At 36.4% G+C, this 22,921-nt stretch overlaps 2 protein-coding genes across 2 annotated transcripts; both read left to right on the forward strand.

The window, feature by feature from the left end:
- Nucleotides 1-2,385: 2,385 nt before the first annotated feature.
- LOC141687243 (putative jasmonic acid carboxyl methyltransferase 2) lies at nt 2,386-4,138 on the forward strand. Its single transcript, XM_074492453.1, has 4 exons — nt 2,386-2,531; nt 2,627-3,034; nt 3,270-3,524; nt 3,655-4,138. Exons 1-4 carry the CDS (start codon nt 2,457-2,459, stop codon nt 3,997-3,999), a joined length of 1,083 nt encoding a protein of 360 aa, XP_074348554.1. The 5' UTR covers nt 2,386-2,456; the 3' UTR covers nt 4,000-4,138.
- Nucleotides 4,139-5,430: 1,292 nt separating this feature from the next.
- LOC141684520 (uncharacterized) lies at nt 5,431-9,157 on the forward strand. The gene is made up of 2 exons (XM_074489538.1): nt 5,431-6,197; nt 8,607-9,157. Exons 1-2 carry the CDS (start codon nt 5,519-5,521, stop codon nt 8,672-8,674), a joined length of 747 nt encoding a protein of 248 aa, XP_074345639.1. The 5' UTR covers nt 5,431-5,518; the 3' UTR covers nt 8,675-9,157.
- Nucleotides 9,158-22,921: the final 13,764 nt, after the last annotated feature.

Below are 22,921 nucleotides of genomic sequence, written 5' to 3' on the forward strand. Positions count from 1 at the left end.
GACCATCTTCTTGAAACTTTTAACCAGTAGGGCAGCCATTTGATCCATATCTTCATTTGATCCATATTCTTCACTGTCAGTATCTGATTCAGTATTTAACTTAGCGATCATGGTTTTCCCTTTGGAGTAGCTTTTCCTCCTAGCTTTCTCCTTTGGCTTCTCTTCAACCTTAAGTGCAACTGGTCTAGCTTTTGATCCTTTTCTCTTGCTCCTTTGCTCCATCTCTATTTCACGAGTTTTCAGAACTCCATAGATCTCATCTAGAGGTGTGATATCAAGATTATAGTTATCCCTGATTGATGTGACTTTAAAGTCCCACTTTTCAGAAAGAGCAAGTAGGAACTTCAAGTTTAAGTCCTCCAAATCATATTCTTTGTTGACAAGGGATAAGTCATTCAAAAACTTCTGAAATCTGTCATAGATCTCAGTTAGGGACTCATTGTCCCTTGAGTCAAAGTGCTCATATTCTTGAGTAAGTAGTGTCCCCCTGTTCTTCTTGATAGCAGTTGTACCTTGACACTTTACTTCTAAAGCATCCCATATCTCTTTTGTTATTTTACATCCAATGACTCCATTGGACATAACACTATCAACACTGTTGTGCAGGATATGTCTAATCTTAACATCATTCATGATAGACGAGATATCTTCGGGGGTATAATCCTTCCTGTCTTTGTCTATCATCTTCTCCGGTTCTCCTGTAAGCGAAACAACTACCTTCATTGGTTTTGAGGACCATCATAGATCCTGCTTAGGTATTCAGGATCTGTGGCTTCCAAACACATGGCCATCCCGACTTTCCAGATTGGATATTCATGTATCTTCAGGATGAGCACTTTGATTGCGTCATACCTACTCATGTTGCTACTTATCTGTGATACGGCTAGGGGATTGTGGCTTCGAATTCTGTGTCTCTTCTTCTTTGTCTGCCATTGTAGATTGATCTTCAGAATTTAAACTGTTTGTACGTTAACAACAAGCTCTGATACCAATTGTTAGACCCTTAATCAACTATAGAGGGGGGGGGTATGAATACAGTTAATACAATCTAAGCGACAAAACTTCAACAGAATCAACAGTTTTTATATTATCTGATAAAAACTTATTACAAAAGTACTCTCTCGAAAGGATGAACAAATATCCTTGAGAGCTGCTAGGTTATGCGAAAGATATAACAATATCGCAATGCTTATAGTATGAACCTAATTTGTGCTTTATGTAGAGCACCGTTACCAATGTATAAGGAATCCTATTCTATTAACAACAAGGAAACCTATACTTTTGCTTCTGAGATAAAGTCCTTCACCGCCTTAAAATTCCTGTTTCCTTTTCCTCCTCGAAGATCAACTGATATGATAAATATTCGTTTCATTATCCGTTGACATCATCATCCGTTGAAATCATCATTCGTTGATATTTCATTATCCGTTGATGTCATCAGCATCCGTTGATATATAAGTTCTGATGTGAACTTCTGATAGTTTTTGTTTGATATCATCAATTGCTCGTAACTAGTTCAATTTCGAATTGAATCCATTTTCGTATAATGATATATTTGGACATCATTCGGATAAGATTTTGATTCGCTTCGGGTCTAATTCAGATTAAAATTAAATGAAATTCGGATCATGATCGGATAAAATCCATTTTTAATATTTTCGTATCATAACTTATTCAGTTTCAATTTGTGAATTTTTTGAAAAGAATTATTTCGGTGGAAAATTATTAATATTATATATTTGTCCTCTTTTAATAAAATTCGATTAAATGATATATGTAATCATAAACATAAAATTGTTTAAATATGATTTTGCTGATAAATAAGTAATTTTCTTAACAGTTAATGTATATGGACAATAATAGTTATGACTTGTTAAATTATAATAGGTAAACTCAAATCTATCGTTTTTCAAATTCCTATATATATATATATTTGCGTCATTTACGATTTGGATAATATATTATTGGTTTTGATAAGATCCAGGTTATAAATAGCCTAGTATTTCAGATATTTTTCGATTAAATTTTCGGTTAGACAATGTTCAGATCAATTTAAATTGGTTTTCAAATTATTATCGGATTATATGATTCGGATCTCGATTCCATGAATTTCAGTTATCCAAGACCCCTCTTTTAAGTCAAAAGATAAATCACTTGAAATAGTCAAAAAGTATAGAATTCTCGTTGGTAATATCCCAATTAAAATCTAACAAAATAATCTCTTAAAGCTTCATATGTTATCATTGATCCGTTTAAAATTTAAAATCATAAAGATCTTACAAATCTGAAATTAAATGTTCGAATCTTTTTTACATAGTATCTTTCGTTCTCTTTTCTTTACTTTTTTTGAAATCCATAGCTGTGTGAATACAGGTAAGTAAATTTTCTGTAGCTGTGTGTTTGAGAGAGAGAGAGAGAGTGTGTCTAAATAAATTAACAGTCACAACTGAGAAGCTATGAGTTTGGAAAATGTTCTCCGCATGAATGCAGGCGACGGGGAAGCTAGTTATGCAAAGAACTCAGCGGTTCAGGTCTTTCAATATTCTCTCCCTTACACAAACACACACACTTGATTACAATGTCATTAAATTTTAACAAAAGAATGTACATAACGTTTTATCTCCAGGAAACTTTGTTATTGAAGTCACGCAAATTTGTAGAGGACTGCATCGATAAATATGGCATCAATGGATTCCCAAAATGCTTTGTGCTAGCTGATTTGGGTTGCTCTTCAGGGCCCAACACTCTGTTGCTTGTTAAAACTGTAATTGACTCTGTTCATGCAACATGCCAACGTAATGGTCTTGATGTACCTGAGTTTCAAGTTTTCTTGAATGATCTTCCGGAGAACGATTTCAATACAACTTTTAAAATGGTACAGCCGTTCTATTCAAGGCTTATCGATGAAAAGGGCGACGAATATAAGGATAAGTGTTTTATATCTGGAGTGCCAGGTTCTTTCTATACAAGGCTTTTTCGGAGCAGAAGCCTCGACTTTGTTCATTCCTCTAATAGTCTTCACTGGCTCTCTCAGGTAATTTCATTCTAAACTTCAAATTCGAGAATTGTTAATACTTTGTTTAATCTTGAATTTTGTTTTCAGAATATAACCCTGTAATATTGTAGAGGCCTGGATGCATACTGCAGGCAAAACCGATTATAATATACTACATAATCAATTGATATGTTTTTGTAACCATTTTCATACCTGTAGAATTACTCTTTGTAATTGAGGCCGAGTGAACATAGACTAACAATAATTAGTTCAGGTCCCCGAGAAACTGGAGAGTAACAAAGGACATATCAATATAGCTGAAGACAGTCCTGCTGGTATTAGTCAAACGTACTTGAATCAATATACAAGAGATTTCTCAACATTTTTACATCTCCGATCTGAAGAAGTAAGTGCAAAAGGTTGCATGATGTTATCATTCCAAGGTCGGAGCTGTGCAGATCCCAGCAAAAGTGGTTCTTGCCTTTTATTTGAACTTCTAGCCAAGTCCCTTAAAGATATGTCAAGTGAGGTATGTATGACCTTTAAAGGAGAGTTTATGCTTGTGAAACTATCAAATTTCTCAATATTTTCCTAAATGGAGTTCTTGATATCTTTAAATTTATTTTTAAACTACACTCTACATGATTTATTGTTTTTAGGGATTCCTCAATGCAGCAGAAATTGATTCATTCAATTTCCCATTCTATAACCCTACCGTCGATGAAGTGAAGGTTATAGTCGAGAAAGAGGGCTCCTTTAGTCTTGAGAGCCTGCAAACCATTGAACGTGCCATCGCAATACAATCCAGCACTGACAAGGATAACATGGGCAAAATGGTGGCTAAAAGAATTCGGGCTGTAAATGAACCTATGCTGATAGCTCATTTTGGAGATACATACATGGACAAGCTTTTCGAAAGGTATGCAGAGAGGGTGGCTGAGCATATCTCCAAAGAGAAATTAGAGTTCTTAGATCTAGTAATTTCCTTAACAAGGAAAAGTTAATAATCTGTCGAGTAAATGTTGGGATAATGCTTTATGCTGCAGGCCAATTTGGTGGCAAATATTGGACTAAGAATAAATATCAGTATTCAGGCTATGTTATGATCATTATCTTTTCATTTATCTTATCAATGCTAAATTAAACGGGGAATAATATGTCTATAAAGTTCTATGTTTCTGGATACAAGCTTTTCTGTAATTCTGGTACAAAAAGATGTTATGTTTTTGTTAATGTTACAACGTAGACATCTTATTGATGCTGAATTAAACATATAAACAACATTTCTCTAAAATTTTATTATTCTGGTTACAAGCTTTTGTTCTTGGTTTCTATCAAAGTTACAAGTTACAACTTACTACCAAATGGATTCTGGTCTGATGTGAAAATATTATGCTTCACAGACATGACTGTAGATTGATGGTAAAGTTCTATTTTTTTTTTTTTTGCCTTTTGGTCACTATTCCTATAGTTTTGTAGTAGCATGTTTTGTAAAATTAAGTTTCTAAATTAACAAGTGCAGTATATGCGGTGGTTGATGTCAATCTCTCTGAAATCGAATTATGAAACTGAACACTGGAATTAGATTTATGAAATCAAGAAGATAATGAACTTCTGACAAGATCAGGATAACTCACTGCAAAATATCTTTCATCTCGGGCAGCCAGTAGCCTGGTATGTAAAATGGCATCTATACACACTCGCACATAATATAGTAGTAACATGAACTTTATGCAAATCAGATACTAAATTTAGGAAGATTAAGCCACTGATTCATCCTCAGTCTTGACATTATCAGCCACTTACAAGTCTGACTAGTACCAAATATATGGATGACTTAATCATCTGAATGGCCTTAAAAAATCAGAATTGCAAAACATACAATTACAGCAAGCAGTGCTTGGATCATAATGTACCTTGGTTGAGACCAATGGAGCTTTGACACCATCTACTCCCACATCAGAATGATAACTAAAATTAGGAGCAATCACAGACATCTTTGACAATGCACCATGCACAAATTCAACGAACTCCTGGAAGGCAACATGGACTTATAAACAAGTATTACAAGGCTAGTCTTCTCCAAATTATTGCTGAATTCATACTACTTATTTCTTTCTGGTGTTCTAAATTTTAATGGAAGCTTTGTCTTCTCATTACAGTGTTCTAAATTTGCTGCAATGTACAGGAAACACTTGGATAACAAAAAAATAAATCACTCCAGTTATTGTTATCCTTAATAAATTTTAATGCGACATCTTTTTTATATAGAATTCTAATTTATCTTTTTAAAAAATTAAAATTATCATGTTTTTTTTGAATTTAGAAAGTATGTCCTAATATCCAAGCTAGTTGGAAATTGTTGGTATAAATAAAGGACTTGTATTTAAAAGAAAGGTTTGTGATACATGCTGTACATTCTGCTATACATATACACACACTTGAGGTTTCTGTCCTCCCTCCCTCCCTCCCTCCTCTATCTCTCTCTCCATATCACACACCGGCACTGACAAACCTTATGTAATGAAGATTAATTTGGTTGACGACACTGCACTCATTGAAACTACTTCAACTAAAAATGTCCATAAAAAAGAGAGAACAATTCTGGGTCTTCGTCACAACAATGCTTCAAATACTAATGTTGATGAAGCAATCATCAAAACCCAACAACCCATGAGAAATGCTTTTCCCAAGAAAAGAAGTAGCCTTCTACATGTTCGTGGAAATGTCACAGTGAATCAAGAAAATGGAAATGTGGGCTTTACTGAGAAACTCAAGTTTCAAGAAACTGCAAATATGGGTTTTCATGTTGATGCGAAACTGATTATGGGTTGTAGTTTGAAGAAGCAAGAATGTTGTCAAGAGGACAAAAAAATGATTCAAGAAAAGGTCTGTGGAATTGAGAAAGGAATGTTGTGTGTTGATAAAAATCAAGAAAAGAATGTTAAGACAGTTCAAGTGTGGGTGCCAAGAGGAGGAAAAGTCCAGGACAAGGCGGAAATCGTGGCTACTAGTATTTCTTACTCAAGGAAACAGATGGAAGATTTGAGGTTTGTTAACATAGAAGATCAGAAGAAGAAATGGGCTGCCATTTATCGTCAACTTGGACCTGCTGTCATCAAAGAGTATGATGCTCTACTTGACTGTGATCATCATCTTCAACTGTCTGTCAAGAAAAAGGTCACTGCCCGTGGAATTCTTGGTATGTATCATCTGCTCAGTTTTTGTGTTTACTGCTGTTTTCATTAGAAATTAGTATGAATATTTGCTTAGTTGTGCTTAAATCGGTAGTTTTCTGTTTAGGGTTTTTTCTTTTGGACTTACTGTTAAACACTGTTTATATAAGAAGAGCATAATTTGACATACACATATGAAGGATTTAATTTCGTTTCATGTACAAATTTTGATTGCATGGCCTGTGATGTTAAACTTGAAAACATTGTATTCTTTTGTATAATCAGCAACTAAAAGTCAACCGGTTTTGTTACAAAATCTAGTCTCAAGTTGGAAGTTTAATTTATAATGGTTGGGTTAATACGAGCAACACCTATGTAGTATCTTTTGAAAATGTTAATTTGCAAATTAACAGTTCTTTGCCTGTAATTAAGAATTTCTCCTTGCTTCATTAACAGTCTTGCGTCATCACTTTCGACATTGATGGTATTATCTTCATTTGTGTAGTCTAGCCTTGTAATGTATTTGGGTGAAAGTGTTATTGAGTTACTCAATAAAGGGCCTGTTGTGACATTACGAGAAGGGTTTTTTTTTGGCAAATCGTACATATTAAGGATTAATTTTGTTTTATTTCTCTTTTAAAATTTGTCCTATGACAATTTAGTAATAATGCTAAACCTACCAATAACTTAAAGTTGACTTCTGGGAAACAGAATACAGTTTTAAGTTGGAAGTTTGTGGTTTGGGCTGAAAATTTCAGTTTGTAAATCTACAGTTTTGTTGTCTGTAATTAGGAGTTTCTGAGTGCTTTATTAACATTCCGCATTATCAGTTTGGACATTCGATGGTAATACTTTGAGTCCTTGATTTCTGTAGTCCAGGCCTCATAATTTATTGGATGTAAGTTTTAATCACCGACCCAACATACAGGGCTTATCGTAATGTTAGAAACTAAATGGAAGTGTTATTTTGTATTATAAACAATTGAATGTTGACTGTTTGTGTGACAGAAAATCTAGTTTTAAGTTGGAAGTTTTGTTTTGGACTAGATTAGGTAATATGATATGTATTTATCTAGTTTCCTGTCACCATGATATTATGTAAATCGACAGTTTTCTTACCCGTAAGTATGAGTTTCTTGCTGTGTTAAGAGTCTGCGTTATCACTTTGTATATTGATGATTTACCTTGAGTCCTTCATTTGAATAGTTCAGGACTTGTAATGTATTTGGGGGTATAAGTGTTAACTTATTTCACGTAGGGCCTATTGTAAAATTAGAAACCAGCCTCCCTCCCTCCCCCACCCATACCACATACAAACACACACGGTAACATCCTACTGACTTATGCGGAAAGAGATATTAATTTAGGGTATATACTTATTTTCGAATAGGGATATATTTTATCTGATAGCTCTTTCATGCATTTGGTTTCAATTTCAGTGTTAACATAGGATTGTACAGTTATCATATGAAAGAATAGGTTGATGGAAATGGAAAAGAAGGTATTAGTAGAGATATGATGAAAATTATGTTGAATGTGGAGTATTAAGTGTTTTGTCATTGGTGTAGCCTAGTTCTCTCAAAAGTGTGACAAAAGATTTCCTCCAAAGGGAATTTACAAGGACGAATAAGAAAATTTCAATTATATAAGGTTGCTCTTATATTTGTTAAGACCCTCTCTAGCAAATGAACATGCTGTTTGAGCATAACCTGGTCCATACGATGTTTAAATATCCAAATGTCCAATTTGGTTACCTAAAACCAATATAGATATCTTGAGATTTATACAGTTAGATAATTGCAACCAGCTGTGGTTCCTAAACTTTGAAATGTGCCTTCACCTTAGAGTTAACTGACTTTCCAGTTATATTTGGATTCATTATCATGTACCTGAAGACAAGTTCCACAACTCTTGAACAACATACTTGTTGATGGCTTGGCTAATTTTTCTTTTAAGGTTTTCTCTTGTATAGAAGGTTGGTGGTTTGTGATTATCAGTTTCAATATTGAGTCAGTGATCGTTTCTTTATATGTTGCATATCTGCACTATGGCTTGATGGCCAACTTTTGTGCCAAATATTATAAAGCATTATGATATTGGACTCAATATGTTTCTGGTGTACGCATTTCGCAGTTTTTAACTGTACAATGATATTTTTCATTATTCAATTGAGTTTTTGAAGTGGACTAATCAACATCTTTTTAGTTTCCATAAATTCCAAGACTCCAAAATTTTCTTTAGTCGAGGGGTTGATTATTAGCTTCAAGAAGATTCTCTTGAGAGAAGTTGTTTAGACGTAGGCTACTATTTTCATTACATCTTTGGTTATGTAGACAATTATAATATAGATGACAAAACCACCATAAGGATCATCTATTCTGTTAATTTTTGCTTCTCAATTATCTTAATAATGAGTTCATTTATCATCTGTGCAGGTCCTATGGCTGCAACTGGGAGTTGGAACCACCGTTATCCCTGTGCACCTAAGAAAGGTTTACAATGACCCAGAGTGTTTATCTGAAATTCCTTAACTTCTGTACATGGGCTTATGATACAAGTATCACTTGTTCGTAGTACAAGTTCTGACTTCTCCATTACTACATGTTGGTTAAGTGGCAATTGTACGCTGCAATTGTAAATAGCTAGCAAATACACTACAATTAGGAAAAGGTAAGTAGCTGTTGTATTCACCTGTAATGTTGACAAGGGAAGTTACATTTCAGAATCAAGGCCATTGTCTAAGAGTTCAACCACGTGGCTTTGGATGGTCACCAGAACAATGGACATTTCCAAGTTCCTGAAGTGCCCGGAGGGTCAGAGTGCATGAGCTGTCAACAATGACAATTAGATGAAATATTTGGAATAAGCGATCTCAATCTTAAATACAAGTATATTGACAATGCACATCCAACGTATACGATTGCTTTCGGCTTCACTTTTTTACAAATTTAATAAAGGTGTAGATGTAGATGAGAATTGCTCATCATTTGCTGCTCTTCTCTCTGTCTATTTCTGCTTAATCCCCGCCCACGTGTCTCTGTCATACAAGTGCATAGAATATAACTTTTTACATTGATGCTTCAACTATTCTACCAAATATAATACATGTGTTTACGTGCACACTCTACTTCGGCCCCTTGTTCCGCATTTCTGGTAAAAAGAGTTATTTTTACAAAAATTCCATGGCTGCACCTCTTGCTTTTTGATCTTGAACCGAAGATTATTGATCCTCATAACGAACTTCGGATTGGTTTTTCACAAGTTATCCTATGGTTGAGACACCGTCGTTGATTGTTTAATTTTGTGCTAGTAAAGGATAGAATATTGTGTTTAATGTTCCTTTCCAGATCTCTGTCAATGTGTTGAGATTGTTTAATAGGACAACTCATTTTTTGAGGAGCTTGACTATATATTGATGCGGGTGAAATTGCCAATGTGGATCAGTGTTTGCAGAGATGATTAGAAAGGATCAGTGTTGATCAGAAGTAGCTTTGGTACTTGATAAGTTTCCTCCTGTGTTCTGGTTAATCCTACGGTTGCTTCACCTTCTTTGGTTGTATTCTGAGTTGAAATAGGGTATAGTACCGCATCTCCTGCGTTCCTTGTTTTTCCAAATATCTGTCAATATGTTTGGATGCTTAATGAAAGTGTTGGAGGAACTTGACTATAAAAATGACAGTGAAAATGTATCAATGTTTGCGTATATGATGAAATTGTCTTCCACAAGTGATTACTCATGTCCGGATCTGTTCACTGGGAGGGATACTTCTTTAGCTTTTTGAACATGGCCACATTCAGTTTGCTTTTATTTTATGTTCAAATAATAAAGCTGAGTAGATGTAACACACCCACTATTTTATTTCATTCTACAAGGAATCGAAGGCAGAACATTGATATTGATAATACATTGATATTGATAATAGACATAGTTAGTTTCGTAAATGCATCAAAAGTTTAAAATTTTCAGACTGCATCATTGCAGAATACTAATACTCCATATCATGTCAGCTGAAAGATTAAAGATTAAAGCATTGTGGTGCAACAGGGAGCATAACTAGGTAGCACATAAATTACTAATTACTGTTAATCCACAAAATCATCCTCCTCCTCCACCACCTGTCATTCATCGTCTTCGGTGAAATTTCTAAAGGAGCCCAGGCGCATATTACTTGTTATAGCCAAAATTTGGTATTGGATCATCTCGGGTCAAATACGGGTCAATTGGAATTAAATTGGGGCAAGAAGATGAATAATTAGGTTTTGGTCTGCATTGTATGAAGCGAAGACGCGCCCTGTATATGTAGGATGCGTCCATGATTGTGTAGACTGTACTTTGGGTTGTCATATAGAGAGATGAGGAGGAAGATATTGAAAGGAGGAAGACGCCACTTGATGAGTAAAAATAATGGGATGAGCTATATAGGTAATAAGGTTGCCATGCAAGGAGAATATATGTATTTTACAAGGGGAGGACGCGTCCTGCCTCCTGGAGATGCACACTTTGGGATGGTTGAGCTTGTTCTCATTCAAGACAAAACAAATAGAGATACTTGGAAGATATAGCAATATGTGGAGTTCGTAGGATCAGGAATGCATGATCAAGAGTAAGTTTAAAGTAAGGCAAGCGTGGAAGGAGCAACGGAGGATTATTTTCTCTAACGTATTTGTTGCAGGTACTCTTTGAAGAATTCCCTCCTTGAGACGGTCAAGGAGGGGGATGTCCGTGAAAAGCTTGAAGGCCTCAAGGGGTATACCTAATGATTGAAGGCCTCCTCCTGTATTCAACGGTGTCCTCGTTGGAGATGCGGGGTTAACTTTGGTGTGTGCTTTGGGAACTTTGTTCTTGTATTCAACGGGTGTCCTCGTTGGAGAACTTTGGAGTCATCCTGCACTTTGCACCCAAGAGCTTGGGATCACCTGTCCTGCTATCTGCTGGGTTATCCTCATTCGGGGGACAGGGACGCGTCTGACATTTGGGGTGAACCGTGGCTATACCTGCGTTCGTAATTCAAGGGAGATAGCTATAGCGGAATGTTATCCTTGTGCAGGGAGATGCATTATCCGTGAAGTCCTGCGATTACAAACGAGCCTTGGGCCTTCGCGGTTGGGCCTCATAGTTGGACATTCCTAAAGCTAGTGGAAGATAGATTCTGGACTGGGCCTGGGAATAAGAAGTCTAAGCCCATTGGATTTCTTGTTCCCCAAGAACTACGTGGGTTTGATTTCCTATAAATAGGGATACGTAGGCAAATTGTAAGGGGTCGGAAGCGAGAGCCATAAGGAGCCACAACCAACCCTAAACAATCTCAGCCCCTAATTCATCACAACCACTACACTCCGCTCACTTTTCAGGCGAAGAACCACCATCGTAGATCTTGATTCCGGCGACGAACCTCAAACTTTGTTGATACCAAATTTCTCCGTCAACAAATTGGCGCTAGAAGGAGGGGTGCTGATCAAGATCATAATCTCAGGAGGAAGAGATGTCTCATCACGACGAAGGTTCTTTACGCAAGAATTGAAGGAAAGCCACGGAGGAGTTTGCAAACAACGGCCATGAAGGAGATCCGTGAATAACTATTTTCGGCTAGGGGGTGAAGGGTTTTTAGCATATAAACGCAACGAAAACGTAAATTTAAATCTTAAAAAAACCGAAACCCTCCGCAGGATCCATGCGAAAAATAATATTTAATTCGTAGTTCAGTATGTTTACCTTAAGAAACTTTACGTTAATGGAAAGATGGAGGTCTTTAATAGCGATCCAAGAACGATGAACGGAAATCCCTAGCAGCTGCTCCTCAAGTGTGAAGCACTCCACCGGTATCCACCAAGAGTACAATGTGATGGAGGAGGAAGAGGTTGAGAGAATTAGTTGCCTCCCTCTTGTTCTACTTTAGAATTAGGGTTAATTATTTGGGTTGAGGCAAATATGGTTTATAATAGTATATTTATAGGCAAAATTTTCAGCTGAAAATTTTTCATAAAATATTTTTATTATTATCCCTTTAATTGATTATTCTTATTAACCAATCAACTAATAATTAAAACACCTTTTAATCATTAATTCCTTTTCTAAACACTTTAGAAAAATAATTCTCTCACTGAATTTAATTTCTAAAATTAAATTCTTAATTAATAATATTAAGAATTAATTAAATCTCATTTAATCAATTATTAAATCTGCTAATTAATTATTTATTTCACAAATAAATAATTACCAGCCATTATTAATTAATTCCTCCACCATTAAATCATTCTCTTTTATGGTGTGACCCTGTAGGTTCAATATTAAGTCGGTAGTAGAAATAAATAATAATAAAACTATTTTATCATTATTTATATAAATTCTCTAATTCATTAAATATGATTAATTAATAAATTAATCATATTTATTCTACATCGTGAGGGATACTTCTCAGCATATCGCGATTATCCGGATAATACGAATTTACTGCTTAGAATACCAAGAACCTATTTAGTGAGTAGTTACCGTACAATCAATTCCTTCTACCCTGCAATGTCACGATTAAATATAAGGCATGGAACTTGTGTCAAGCCTATCTTATTTAATCATTTGCTTTCCTATTCACTATGCTTAGTTCTATTTAATGTAAATTAGAAACTCCTTTCTAATTTCATTCACTCTGGCCAGAGATTCCTGAACTAGCATAAGTGGATCAACATTGAACATTCTCTTCCTTCACTGGAAGGGGTAGATCCTTTATTGATCATACACTATCTTCGTGTACAAATTCCTATACCCAGTAGAGCCCTTATAATTGTCCGTGGAGACTAAGAACTAAACCAAAACATAGTTCAGTGTACACAAGATGACTATGATGACCTCAAGTCTAAGGATACTTATACAACTATCACTATGTGAACAACTGCTGACACGTGAGTGAACTCCATCAGTTGTTCAGCTGTGTGAGTCATGTTCAGTGAACTTATTCTATAATAAGCACCTACATACTAGCTATAGTGTCACCACATAAATGTCTATGAGAACAAACATCCTTCATAATGAAGCAAGCATAGTATGTACCGATCTTTGCGGATTACTAATTACAAGTTAGTAATTCTACGACCAGAAAATATTTAAGTTTAGAGTTATCATCTTTTAGGTCTCATTATTATGATCTCATCATAATCCATAAAAAGCTTTACTCTAAACTATGGTATATCTTATTTAAACACTTAAATAGATAAAGTCCGCAATAAAACCAAAACAAGTCTTTTATTAATATCAATGAAATCAAAACAGATTACATAAAAGTTATTCCTAAATCATCATACATGATTGAACTTAGGACACATCTCTTTCAGGGGGGGGTCGAAGGAGATTTGAATGTAGTATCCGCAACTACGACGGAGATTCATGGATGATGATTTCCAGCCATGGGGGTTGAGGTTTTCAGCCATGGCCACGAAGGAGCGAAGTTGAATGCAAAATTCGGATTTGATGCGTTAAGCGATTTACTTACACTGTTTGAGCCTTATCTTGAGTTTCGTAAGTCAGATCTGGACGATCTTACAGCCTACACAAAGCTTATTGAATTCTCTTTAATTCAGAGTTGATATGGCTACGAGAATACAAGTTGAGCATCCCGGAAACAGAGGTAAACAGCAGCTGCGAAATTTTACCAAAAAATCCTATGTGGTTTAGAAGATTGCAAGAAACCCATTCCATTAAGAAGATTGGGAGAAACCTATTTGGTATAGAAGATTGAAGAATCCTATTCTAATTAGAAGATTAAAGAATTCTATTCGATCTGGAAGATGGGAGAATCCTGTTCTAATTAGAAGATTGGAGAATCCTGTTCTAATTAGAAGATTGGAGAATCCTATTCCATTTAGAAGATTGGAGAATCCCATTCCAATAAGAAGACTGAACAATCCTATTTGATTTAGAAGATTTGAGAACACTATTCAGATCAGAAGACTTAATCAGGCGCAAATTTGAGGATGATCGAGAGGAGAAAACTCCGAGAAGAAGGCATTACTATCATGAGCTAGTCATCGCCTTTAAGACGATCCCTCAAGGAAACACTCAACTAGTTTCGTTGTATTTTTCGTTACTCATTTCCGGGACTTGTGCAGGAAGAGGATTGGGAAGTAGACTTGGCATGGAGAAAATCCCCACAAACTTCTAGGACGCGCCTTGATTAAGAAATTTGGGGCCTAGACGACTTCCAGCAAATTCCAGGAGAATTCACCGACTGGACACGTCCGTCCCTTCGAGGACGCGTCCTACAGGTAACATTTCAAGTTTAATATTAATTGTGTTTATTGCTGGTAGGAAATCTTATCAGGAAAAAATCTCATGAGTTACCATGCGCTGCGTCACAATATATTAAGGCGCGCCCTCTGTATGTGAAACATTCAGTGGAGAATTGCCCTCCCAGGGCGTGCCCCCACAAGAGAAAGCCTATGGAAGTTTTCAATGAATATGCCTTGATGATCATATGAGTTATAGTCACTGCTTCAAGAATGGCTCGACTGGAACCACTTCCTCGTCTTTCAAGACGCGCCCTTTCCTTAAGGCGCACCCTCAAAATAATATTAATGGTGAGGTGAACTTTATTGACTACAAGGAAAATCTTAATATTGGAACTTCAAGAGAAAAGAATCTATCAGAGTAGAGGTACCATGAATCCTAGGACGCGCCCCTTGATTATCAAGGTGAGGCCCCATGATATGAATGAGCTCCTCCGTCTAAGGATGTAATGTTATATCTTCAACAACTATAAGTAAACTCTCCAAGGCTATCTCTCTTAAGGCACGCTTTCATTGAAATACCCATGTCATCTTCCTCGACATTACATACATAATTTATAAAGAAGCAAATGAAGTACAATGATCTTCCTAGTATGTCGAGAGTTTAATTTCAGTGAACGCGCCCTCACATCCTCAATAATCTGAGTGAGTTTTCATGACACGCCCTGAGCATATCTGGCTCATATGTTAAGGCTTCTTCTTTTGATATGATTACCAAGGTCATCTGGTTGTCTTTAGCAAAAAGGGAATGTGGGAGTTGCATTAGTTCAGATGAGGAAGATGACACTACAAAGTAATTTTGACAAGGTGCACGCTCGGGGGGTAGGTTACCTCTCATTAGTTCTGTGGTGTTACATATTGCCACATGAAGAAGGTATATGGCTTTTCCTAAAAATAAAGAGATGCTTAAGGTCGGAAAAATACTCATGTTTAAGGAAACGCTCAACTTCAATAAAATATCTCAAAGAGTGAGATGCCCTTTATCAGATGCCACTTCGTGAGATGCCTCGTTGGGAGATGTTTCAACAAGAGATAATTTATGCATCGCTTGAGCTTTGTTAAAGATAAAAGCCTTCTAAAAATATTGATCTTTGATTTAGTTTTGTTACATGAAGATTCTGTAGAAGACCCTTGTCGAGGTAGATGCTCCACTTAGAGAGGACGCGCCCTTCAAGGATGAAGACCTTGTCGAGATAAGCCGCTCCTCTTAGAGAGAATGCGCCCTCCAAGGATGAAGACCTTGTCGAGATAAGCCGCTCCTCTTAAAGAGGACGCGCCTTCCAAGGATGTTAGCTTGTCGAGATAAGCCGCTCCTCTTAGAGAGGACACGCCCTCCAAGGATGAAGACCTTGTCGAGATAAGTCGCTCCTCTTAGAGAGGACGCGCCCTCCAAGGATGTTAGCTTGTCGAGATAAAACGCTCTTCTTAGAGAGGACGTGCCCTCCAAGGATGTTAGCTTGTCGAGGTAGACGCGCCTCTTACAGAGGTAGCTCCCTCAAAGAATGATTTTCCTTGTCGAGGTGGATGCGTCTCTGATAGAGGACGCGCCCTCCAAGGATGAATACCCTTGTCGAGGTGGATGCGTCTCTGACAGAGGACGCGCCTCCAAGGATGAAGACCTTGTCGAGATAAGCCGCTCCTCTTAGAGAGGACGCGCCCTCCAAAGATGAAGACCTTGTCGAGATAAGCCGCTCCTCTTAGAGAGGACGCGCCCTCCAAGGATGTTAGCTTGTTGAAGTAGACGCTCCTTTTAGAGAAGACGCGCCTTCCAAGGATGATTCCCCTTGTGGAGGTGGACGCTCCTCTCATAGAGGACGCGCCCTCCAAGAATGATACCCTTGTCGACGTGGACACTCCTCTCATCGAGCAAGACACTCCTCGTAAAGAGGACGCGCCCTCTAATGATGTTAATTATTTGAGGAAGACGTCGCCTCTTTAAAGGGCGCGCCCTCTAAAAATAGATGATTGAAAAAGATTGTAAAAGTTTTGACTTTGATTTGAATAAATGAATCACGCTATTTATGGAAAAGATGAGATCAGTGGTTTGGAGTCATGATTTGGAAAGAAGCAGGAAATCAAATATAGAATGGTATTGTGTCATCGGTAGAAGGATCACTATCACCAACAAGGCACGTCTTCCTTGCGTCAAAGATTATTTATTACTTGAAGATCAGAGAGCTAGTGTTTTATTCTGGTCGCGCTTTCCTTAGAGCGCGCCCTCATATGATGACCCTTTCAGTTTAAGGCGCGCTCATGGGAGACCAATATTGGGATGAAAAAGTTAGAGAACCCTCAAACCTTTGTTAATGGATTGTGCTTTTCCAAGGTATGTGAGGTGCACACTTTTGTACAAATTCTCTTGTTTCTTACGCCGAGTTAGCTCATGTAAGCTTAGAGATATGGTACATAAGTGGTAAACCTCTCTAGACAAACCAAGGTTAAAGTTATCAAGAAGAGAAGGGGTATTCATAGGTGAAGGTGGGAAGAAATGTGAATGACAATTGTGAACGCGGCAAAGAGTGAGAGCGCGCCGTCATGGTCAATAAGGAGGATAAGATTCCGAAGACGCGGCCTTAATTTAGAATACGCCCTTATAGAGGAAGATGTAGAAGACGCATACTCATACGAGTGGAGGATAACACAAATTTTTGCTTGGATGTAGATATTAGAATTCCAATTTTGTTTCCAACTTTATATGGAATTCGGGGAGTAGTTGTTATAGCCAAAATTTGGTATTGGATCATCTCGGGTCAAATACGGGTCAATTGGAATTGAATTGGGGCAAGAAGATGAATAATTAGATTTTGGTCCGCATTGTATGAGGCGAAGATGCGCCCTGTATATGTAGGATGCGTCCATGATTGTGTAGGATGTACTCAGGATGGTCGGACTTGTTAATCAACTCAAGAGCTTCATACAAATTTGAAACTTCATCACTCACTCTCGGGTCTTTGAGTATTGGTGACTCAGTCATAACAATAGTTTCTAGGGAAACCAGACACTTGCTCAAAGTATGAAACATAGAGTTTCCTTTAGGTCCAAAAATTACGTCAACTATTAAACTTAGCATGGTGCCTGTCAAAATTTTACAAGACCCGGCAATTCAACATGAACCCGACACAGATTTTATGGGTCAAGATTGTCCTTGTATGAGTCGGATCGAAAACGGGTCAGATCTGAAATTGACTCAGATAAAAAAGACGGGTTACGTGTCAACACGGTTCACCTGAACACGACATGCTTAAACCGTAAAACTATATTTTAACAAAAATATTAATTAATATATATAGTATACTACTAATATAATTGATCATTTAAACATAAACGTATAAAGGTTGAATCATGTTTTGATTATCAATTTATATTTTGAACAAAATGTATATATAAATTTTAATTAATTAATTCGGCATGAATTATTTTGTAACACGAAAATAGTATTTTTAAACTTAAAAATATATTTTGTGTTGTGAAATACTAGCTATACCGGTATTATATCGAACCTCTGTAAAAGTAAATATAGCAGAAATGGAGAAAGAGAGCAGACTAGAGAGATGAAAGCTGCTTGAGTGTGTTTTCCATCATTCCAAAGAAGGCTATTTATAGCCAAAACAAGTAACATAGAATTTAATGCAATGCAAATATTTCCAAGTCTAAGCCTAGCCTTACGATTTAATGTTTGAAAATAATAATCAATTTATAACACTCCCCTTTGATTGTTATTTTAAAATGGATCATAGACTGCCTCGTTAAAACCTTGTCAAAGAAAAACCCCATGGGATAAAAACTTTGACGAAGGAAAAAGAGTACAATCTCCACTGGAAAAAAGTAATCATTCTCCGAAGTTTTGTTGTAATAAATCCTTGAGTCGACGCATATTCCAATGTTATGCCGTAACTTCCCAAATATTGAATCGGTAATGATTTCGTGAATAAATCAGCAAGGTTGTCACATGACCGAATTTGTTGTACATCAATTTCACCATTCTTTTGAAGTTCATGAGTGTAGAAGAATTTTGGTGAAATGTGCTTCGTTCTGTCTCCTTTGATATATCCTTCCTTGAGTTGATCAATGCATGCAGTGTTATCCTCATACATAACGGTAGGACTTCTAGTGATGTCTTGTAATCCACATGATTCCTGAATATTCTTGATGATAGACCGCAACCAAACACATTCTCTACTGGCTTCATGAATTGCAATGAGTTCTGAGTGATTTGTTGAGGTTGCCACTGTATTTTGCTTGGTAGATTTCCAGGAAATGGTTGTACTGCAATATGTAAACACATATCCCGTTTGTGATTTGCCAAAATGAGGATCTGACAAATATCCAGCGTTTGCATATCCAATCAGCTGAGGTGTTGAGTTTTTCGGGAAGAATAACCCAAAATCAATTGTTCCACGAAGATAATGAAATATATGCTTGATCCCATTCCAATGCCTGTCCATCGGAGCAGAGCTAAATCTAGCCAATAAATTCACAATAAATGCAATATCTGGCCTTGTATTATTTGCAAGATACATAAGTGCACCAATTGCTCCAAGATATGGGATTTCAGGGCCGAGAACTTCTTCATCATCTTCTCGTGGTCGAAATATATCTTTATCAGGCTCTAAAGATCTAACCACCTATGGAGTAGTCAATGGATGAGATTTATCCATGTAAAATCTGTTTAAAACCTTTTCTGTATATGTAGATTGGTGGAGGAAAATTCCCGATGACAAGTGCTCGACTTGTATACCAAGACAATATTTTGTCCTTCCAGATCTTTCATTTCAAATTCCGTCTTTAGGTATATGACAGCTTCATCAACCTCTGTAGCTATTCCCACAAGGTTTAAATCATCCACATATACAGCAATAATCACAAAACCAGATTGTGATTTTTTGATAAAAATACATGGAGAAATTTGGTTACTAATATACCTATTCTTTTGTGAATAATGACTAAGTCTGTTATACCACATACAACCAGACTGTTTCAGTCCATACAATGATCGTTGAAGTTTAATGGAGTATATATGACGAGGTTTCTTGAACTCGTCCATTTTTAACCTTTCTGGGATTTTCATAAAAATTTCACTATCAAGTGAACCGTACAGGTATGCAGTAACGACGTCCATAAGACGTGTTTCCAATTTTTCTTTAGATGCCATACCTAATATAAAATGAAAAGTAATTTCATCCATCACTGGCGAGTATGTCTCTTGATAATCAATGTCAGGCCTTTGAGAAAACCCCTGTGCTATAAGTCGGGCTTTATATCTCATAATTTCATTCTTTTCATTTCGTTTTCTTATGAATACCCATTTATTTCCAATAGGGTTCACACCGATTGGTGTTTGGACAACAGGTCCAAATACTTCTCTTTTACGCAGTGAATTTAATTCTGTTTGGATTGCGTCTTTACATTTTGGCCAGTCTTTTCTTCGACGGCATTCATCCACACTTTGTGGTTCAGGATCAGTATTTATGTCTACATCCAATGCTGCGGACTACACAAATATATAATCAATTATGGCTTTACTTCGATCCCATAATTTCATATCATGCACATAATTTATTGAAATTTCATGATTGTTTAATCCCGTATCTTCAGGGACTGGAATCTCTTCAGGAGATAATACCACTTCGGGGGTATTTGCTTCTTCTGGAGCATGTGCCACTTCAGGGGCAATTTTCTTTATTTTTCTTTTTCGTGGTGTAACATCTTTTGCACCAACTAGTCTACCACGCTTCAGGCGTGGCTTTGATTCTGTAACCAATTCTTTTGTATCTGATTTTTGAATTGGTATATCTATTCTAGATGGAGTATTTACTGCAGGTATATGAGATTTAGTTATATTTTTAGAATCGTTAAATGCGTCAGGCATTTGGTTTGCGATATTTTGCATATGAATAATTCTTTTAACTTCAAATTCGCATTGACCGATACGTGGATCTAAAAAATATAATAATGACGCATTCAATGTTATGTCAGGATTAAATTTATTTGAATGTTTATCTCCCCCTAAGGGAGGAAACATAGACTCGTCAAAATGACAATCTGCATATCTTGCGGTAAATAAGTCTCCGGTTAGAGGCTCCAGATATCTAATTATAGATGTGGAATCAAAACCAATGTAGATACATATTCTTCTTTGAGATCCCATCTTCGATCTTTGTGGTGGAGTAATCGGTACATATACAACACATCCAAAAATTTTGAAGTGAGAAATATTAGGAACTTGACCAAGTACCAGTTGTAGCGGAGAATGTTGGTTGTAGGAAGTTGGTCTAATCCTAATAATATTAGCAGCATGAAGTATTGCGTGACCCCAAATAGATGTAGGAGTTTTGCTTTTAATAATAGCGGTCTTGTAATAAGTTGGAGTCTTTTGATAAAGGACTCGGCTAACCCATTTTGTGTATGTACATGAGGAACTGGGTGTTCAACTGAGATTCCTACAGACATGCAATAGTTGAAAAAAGTTGCAGATGTGAATTCGCCGGCATTATCTAAATGAATTGACTTGATGCAATGATCTGGAAATTGAGCTTGTAATTTGATTATTTGGGCAAGTAATTTTGCAAAAGCATCATTACGAGTTGAGAGAAGACAAACATGAGACCATCTAGTTGAGGCATCGATTAATATCATGAAATACCTATATGGGCCAGATGATGGGTGTATAGGTCCACATATGTCGCCTTGGATGCTTTCTAAAAAAGTTGGGCTTTCAAGCTGAACTTTAGTAGGGGATGGTCGAGTAATCAGTTTTCCTAAAGAATATGCTGAACATGGAAGGTCATTGTTGGAAAGAACTTTAAAATCTTTAAGAGGATGACCAGTAGAATTATCTATAATACGATGCATCATAGAGACGCCAGGATGACCTAATCTTTCATGACAAAGTGTAAAAGATTTTGGATCTATAAGTTTGGAAGCAATGACATTATGTGACTCAATAGTTCTAATTTTCATCATATATAATCCCGAGGAAAGTGAGTGAAACTTTTCTAAGATTTTCTTGTTGCTAGGATTAGCGGAAGTAATAAGAAGATATTCTCTATTAGCCTCAGATGTAGTTTCGATGTGAAAATTATTGAGTCGGATATCTTTAAAACTAAGAAGATTTCTAGTAGACTTACTAGAATATAATGCATTTAGAATGTGTATATGGGTACCATTAGGTAGGACGAAACTAGCTTTTCCAAAACCTTCGATTATATTGGATACGCCGGAAATCATTTCGACTTGAGCTTCAGTTTTGGTTATTTGGGTAAAATATTTTCGGTTCTGTAAAATCGTATGAGTTGTACCACAATCAGCAATGCATATATCTTCAGAATCCATTATGTATATAATTGTTAGGTCCAAAGGTATCGTAGAAGGAGGGGGTTGAATACGATGCCACCAAATAATTCCGATTTAAAATAAATTCTTAGTTTATGCAGGAAGGTAAAAACACAACACAATTCAAGGAATATATTACGATTGATATAAACCTTAATGTTGCTACAATCTAATCAATTGATTAGCTTCTACAAAAATTTCAACAACATAACAGTACAGTTACAAAGCAATTAATATGAACTTGAATGCTTCGTATTGCTCTCCATAAAAGCTTCTCAGTTTGCTGGTGAAGAATTCTATCTTGAATGAATGCTGAGATTTCTGTTTTATTGTAGACTTAAAACCAAATTGAATACATGGCTTCTTCTCATCCAAGTATTCTAATTTGCTGCACTTCAAAATAACCCAAGTCCCTAGTAGTCGAATTGAACTTGTCTTGAATTACTGGAAGTCGAATCATGTTCCAAGAGGAGTGTAGAAATCGACTAGTAGCTTTCAAGTTACTCCACAAGTCGATTTTCTATAAGTTGAATAGTGCAGAAGTCGATTTTCATTGCAGGGAACAAACTTGACTTAGCTTCTGCAACAACCAATCCACTAGTCGATTTCCTTGGCTTTAAAATCGACTAGTTGAAAAAGCACAAGTCGATTTTGCCTCTTCCTTGACTTGGAAACTTCAAGCTTGTCTAAGTGTATACAATTCGACTACTAGTTCCATAAAAATCGACTAGTAGATAATTTATCTACCACAAGTCGATTTTTAAACTCTTAGAAGTCGATTTGTACTTCTATGCCTTAGAACTTTCTTTACTTGCATTCCTTTTAACTGATGTTCATCCTTGCTTAGCCAATACTTCATACATGCTCTTGCTTGACCAATAACTCCTGGAATGTTGACTTGAATCCCTTTTGAACTTGATCTTGAAATCACTTAACACTTCTTTTATAGACTTGAATGATCAATCCTGGAATGCTGACGCTTAGTGCACTGGTCCGGTTCACAAACGACTAGCCCTGAATTGAATATCCTTATCCTTTCTGATTGTTCCTTGTTAATGAATTCTGACTTGAGTTCTATAGATTATTTTCTACTAGAATCACTTGATTTTTATACTTGAATCTTCAACTGTATTAAAACAAC

This window comes from Apium graveolens, chromosome 9 (genome assembly GCF_009905375.1).
Source record: "Apium graveolens cultivar Ventura chromosome 9, ASM990537v1, whole genome shotgun sequence".
Lineage (NCBI taxonomy): Eukaryota > Viridiplantae > Streptophyta > Magnoliopsida > Apiales > Apiaceae > Apium > Apium graveolens.

Bases quoted from the DNA above. Each gene is read 5' to 3' on its own strand.
- LOC141687243 (XM_074492453.1), top strand. From the start codon at position 2,457: ATGAGTTTGGAAAATGTTCTCCGCATGAATGCAGGCGACGGGGAAGCT. The intron at 2,532-2,626 runs GTCTTTCAATAT...TTTTATCTCCAG, and splicing joins CAAAGAACTCAGCGGTTCAG to GAAACTTTGTTATTGAAGTC. The intron at 3,035-3,269 runs GTAATTTCATTC...TAATTAGTTCAG, and splicing joins GTCTTCACTGGCTCTCTCAG to GTCCCCGAGAAACTGGAGAG.
- LOC141684520 (XM_074489538.1), top strand. From the start codon at position 5,519: ATGAAGATTAATTTGGTTGACGACACTGCACTCATTGAAACTACTTCA. The intron at 6,198-8,606 runs GTATGTATCATC...TCATCTGTGCAG, and splicing joins CACTGCCCGTGGAATTCTTG to GTCCTATGGCTGCAACTGGG.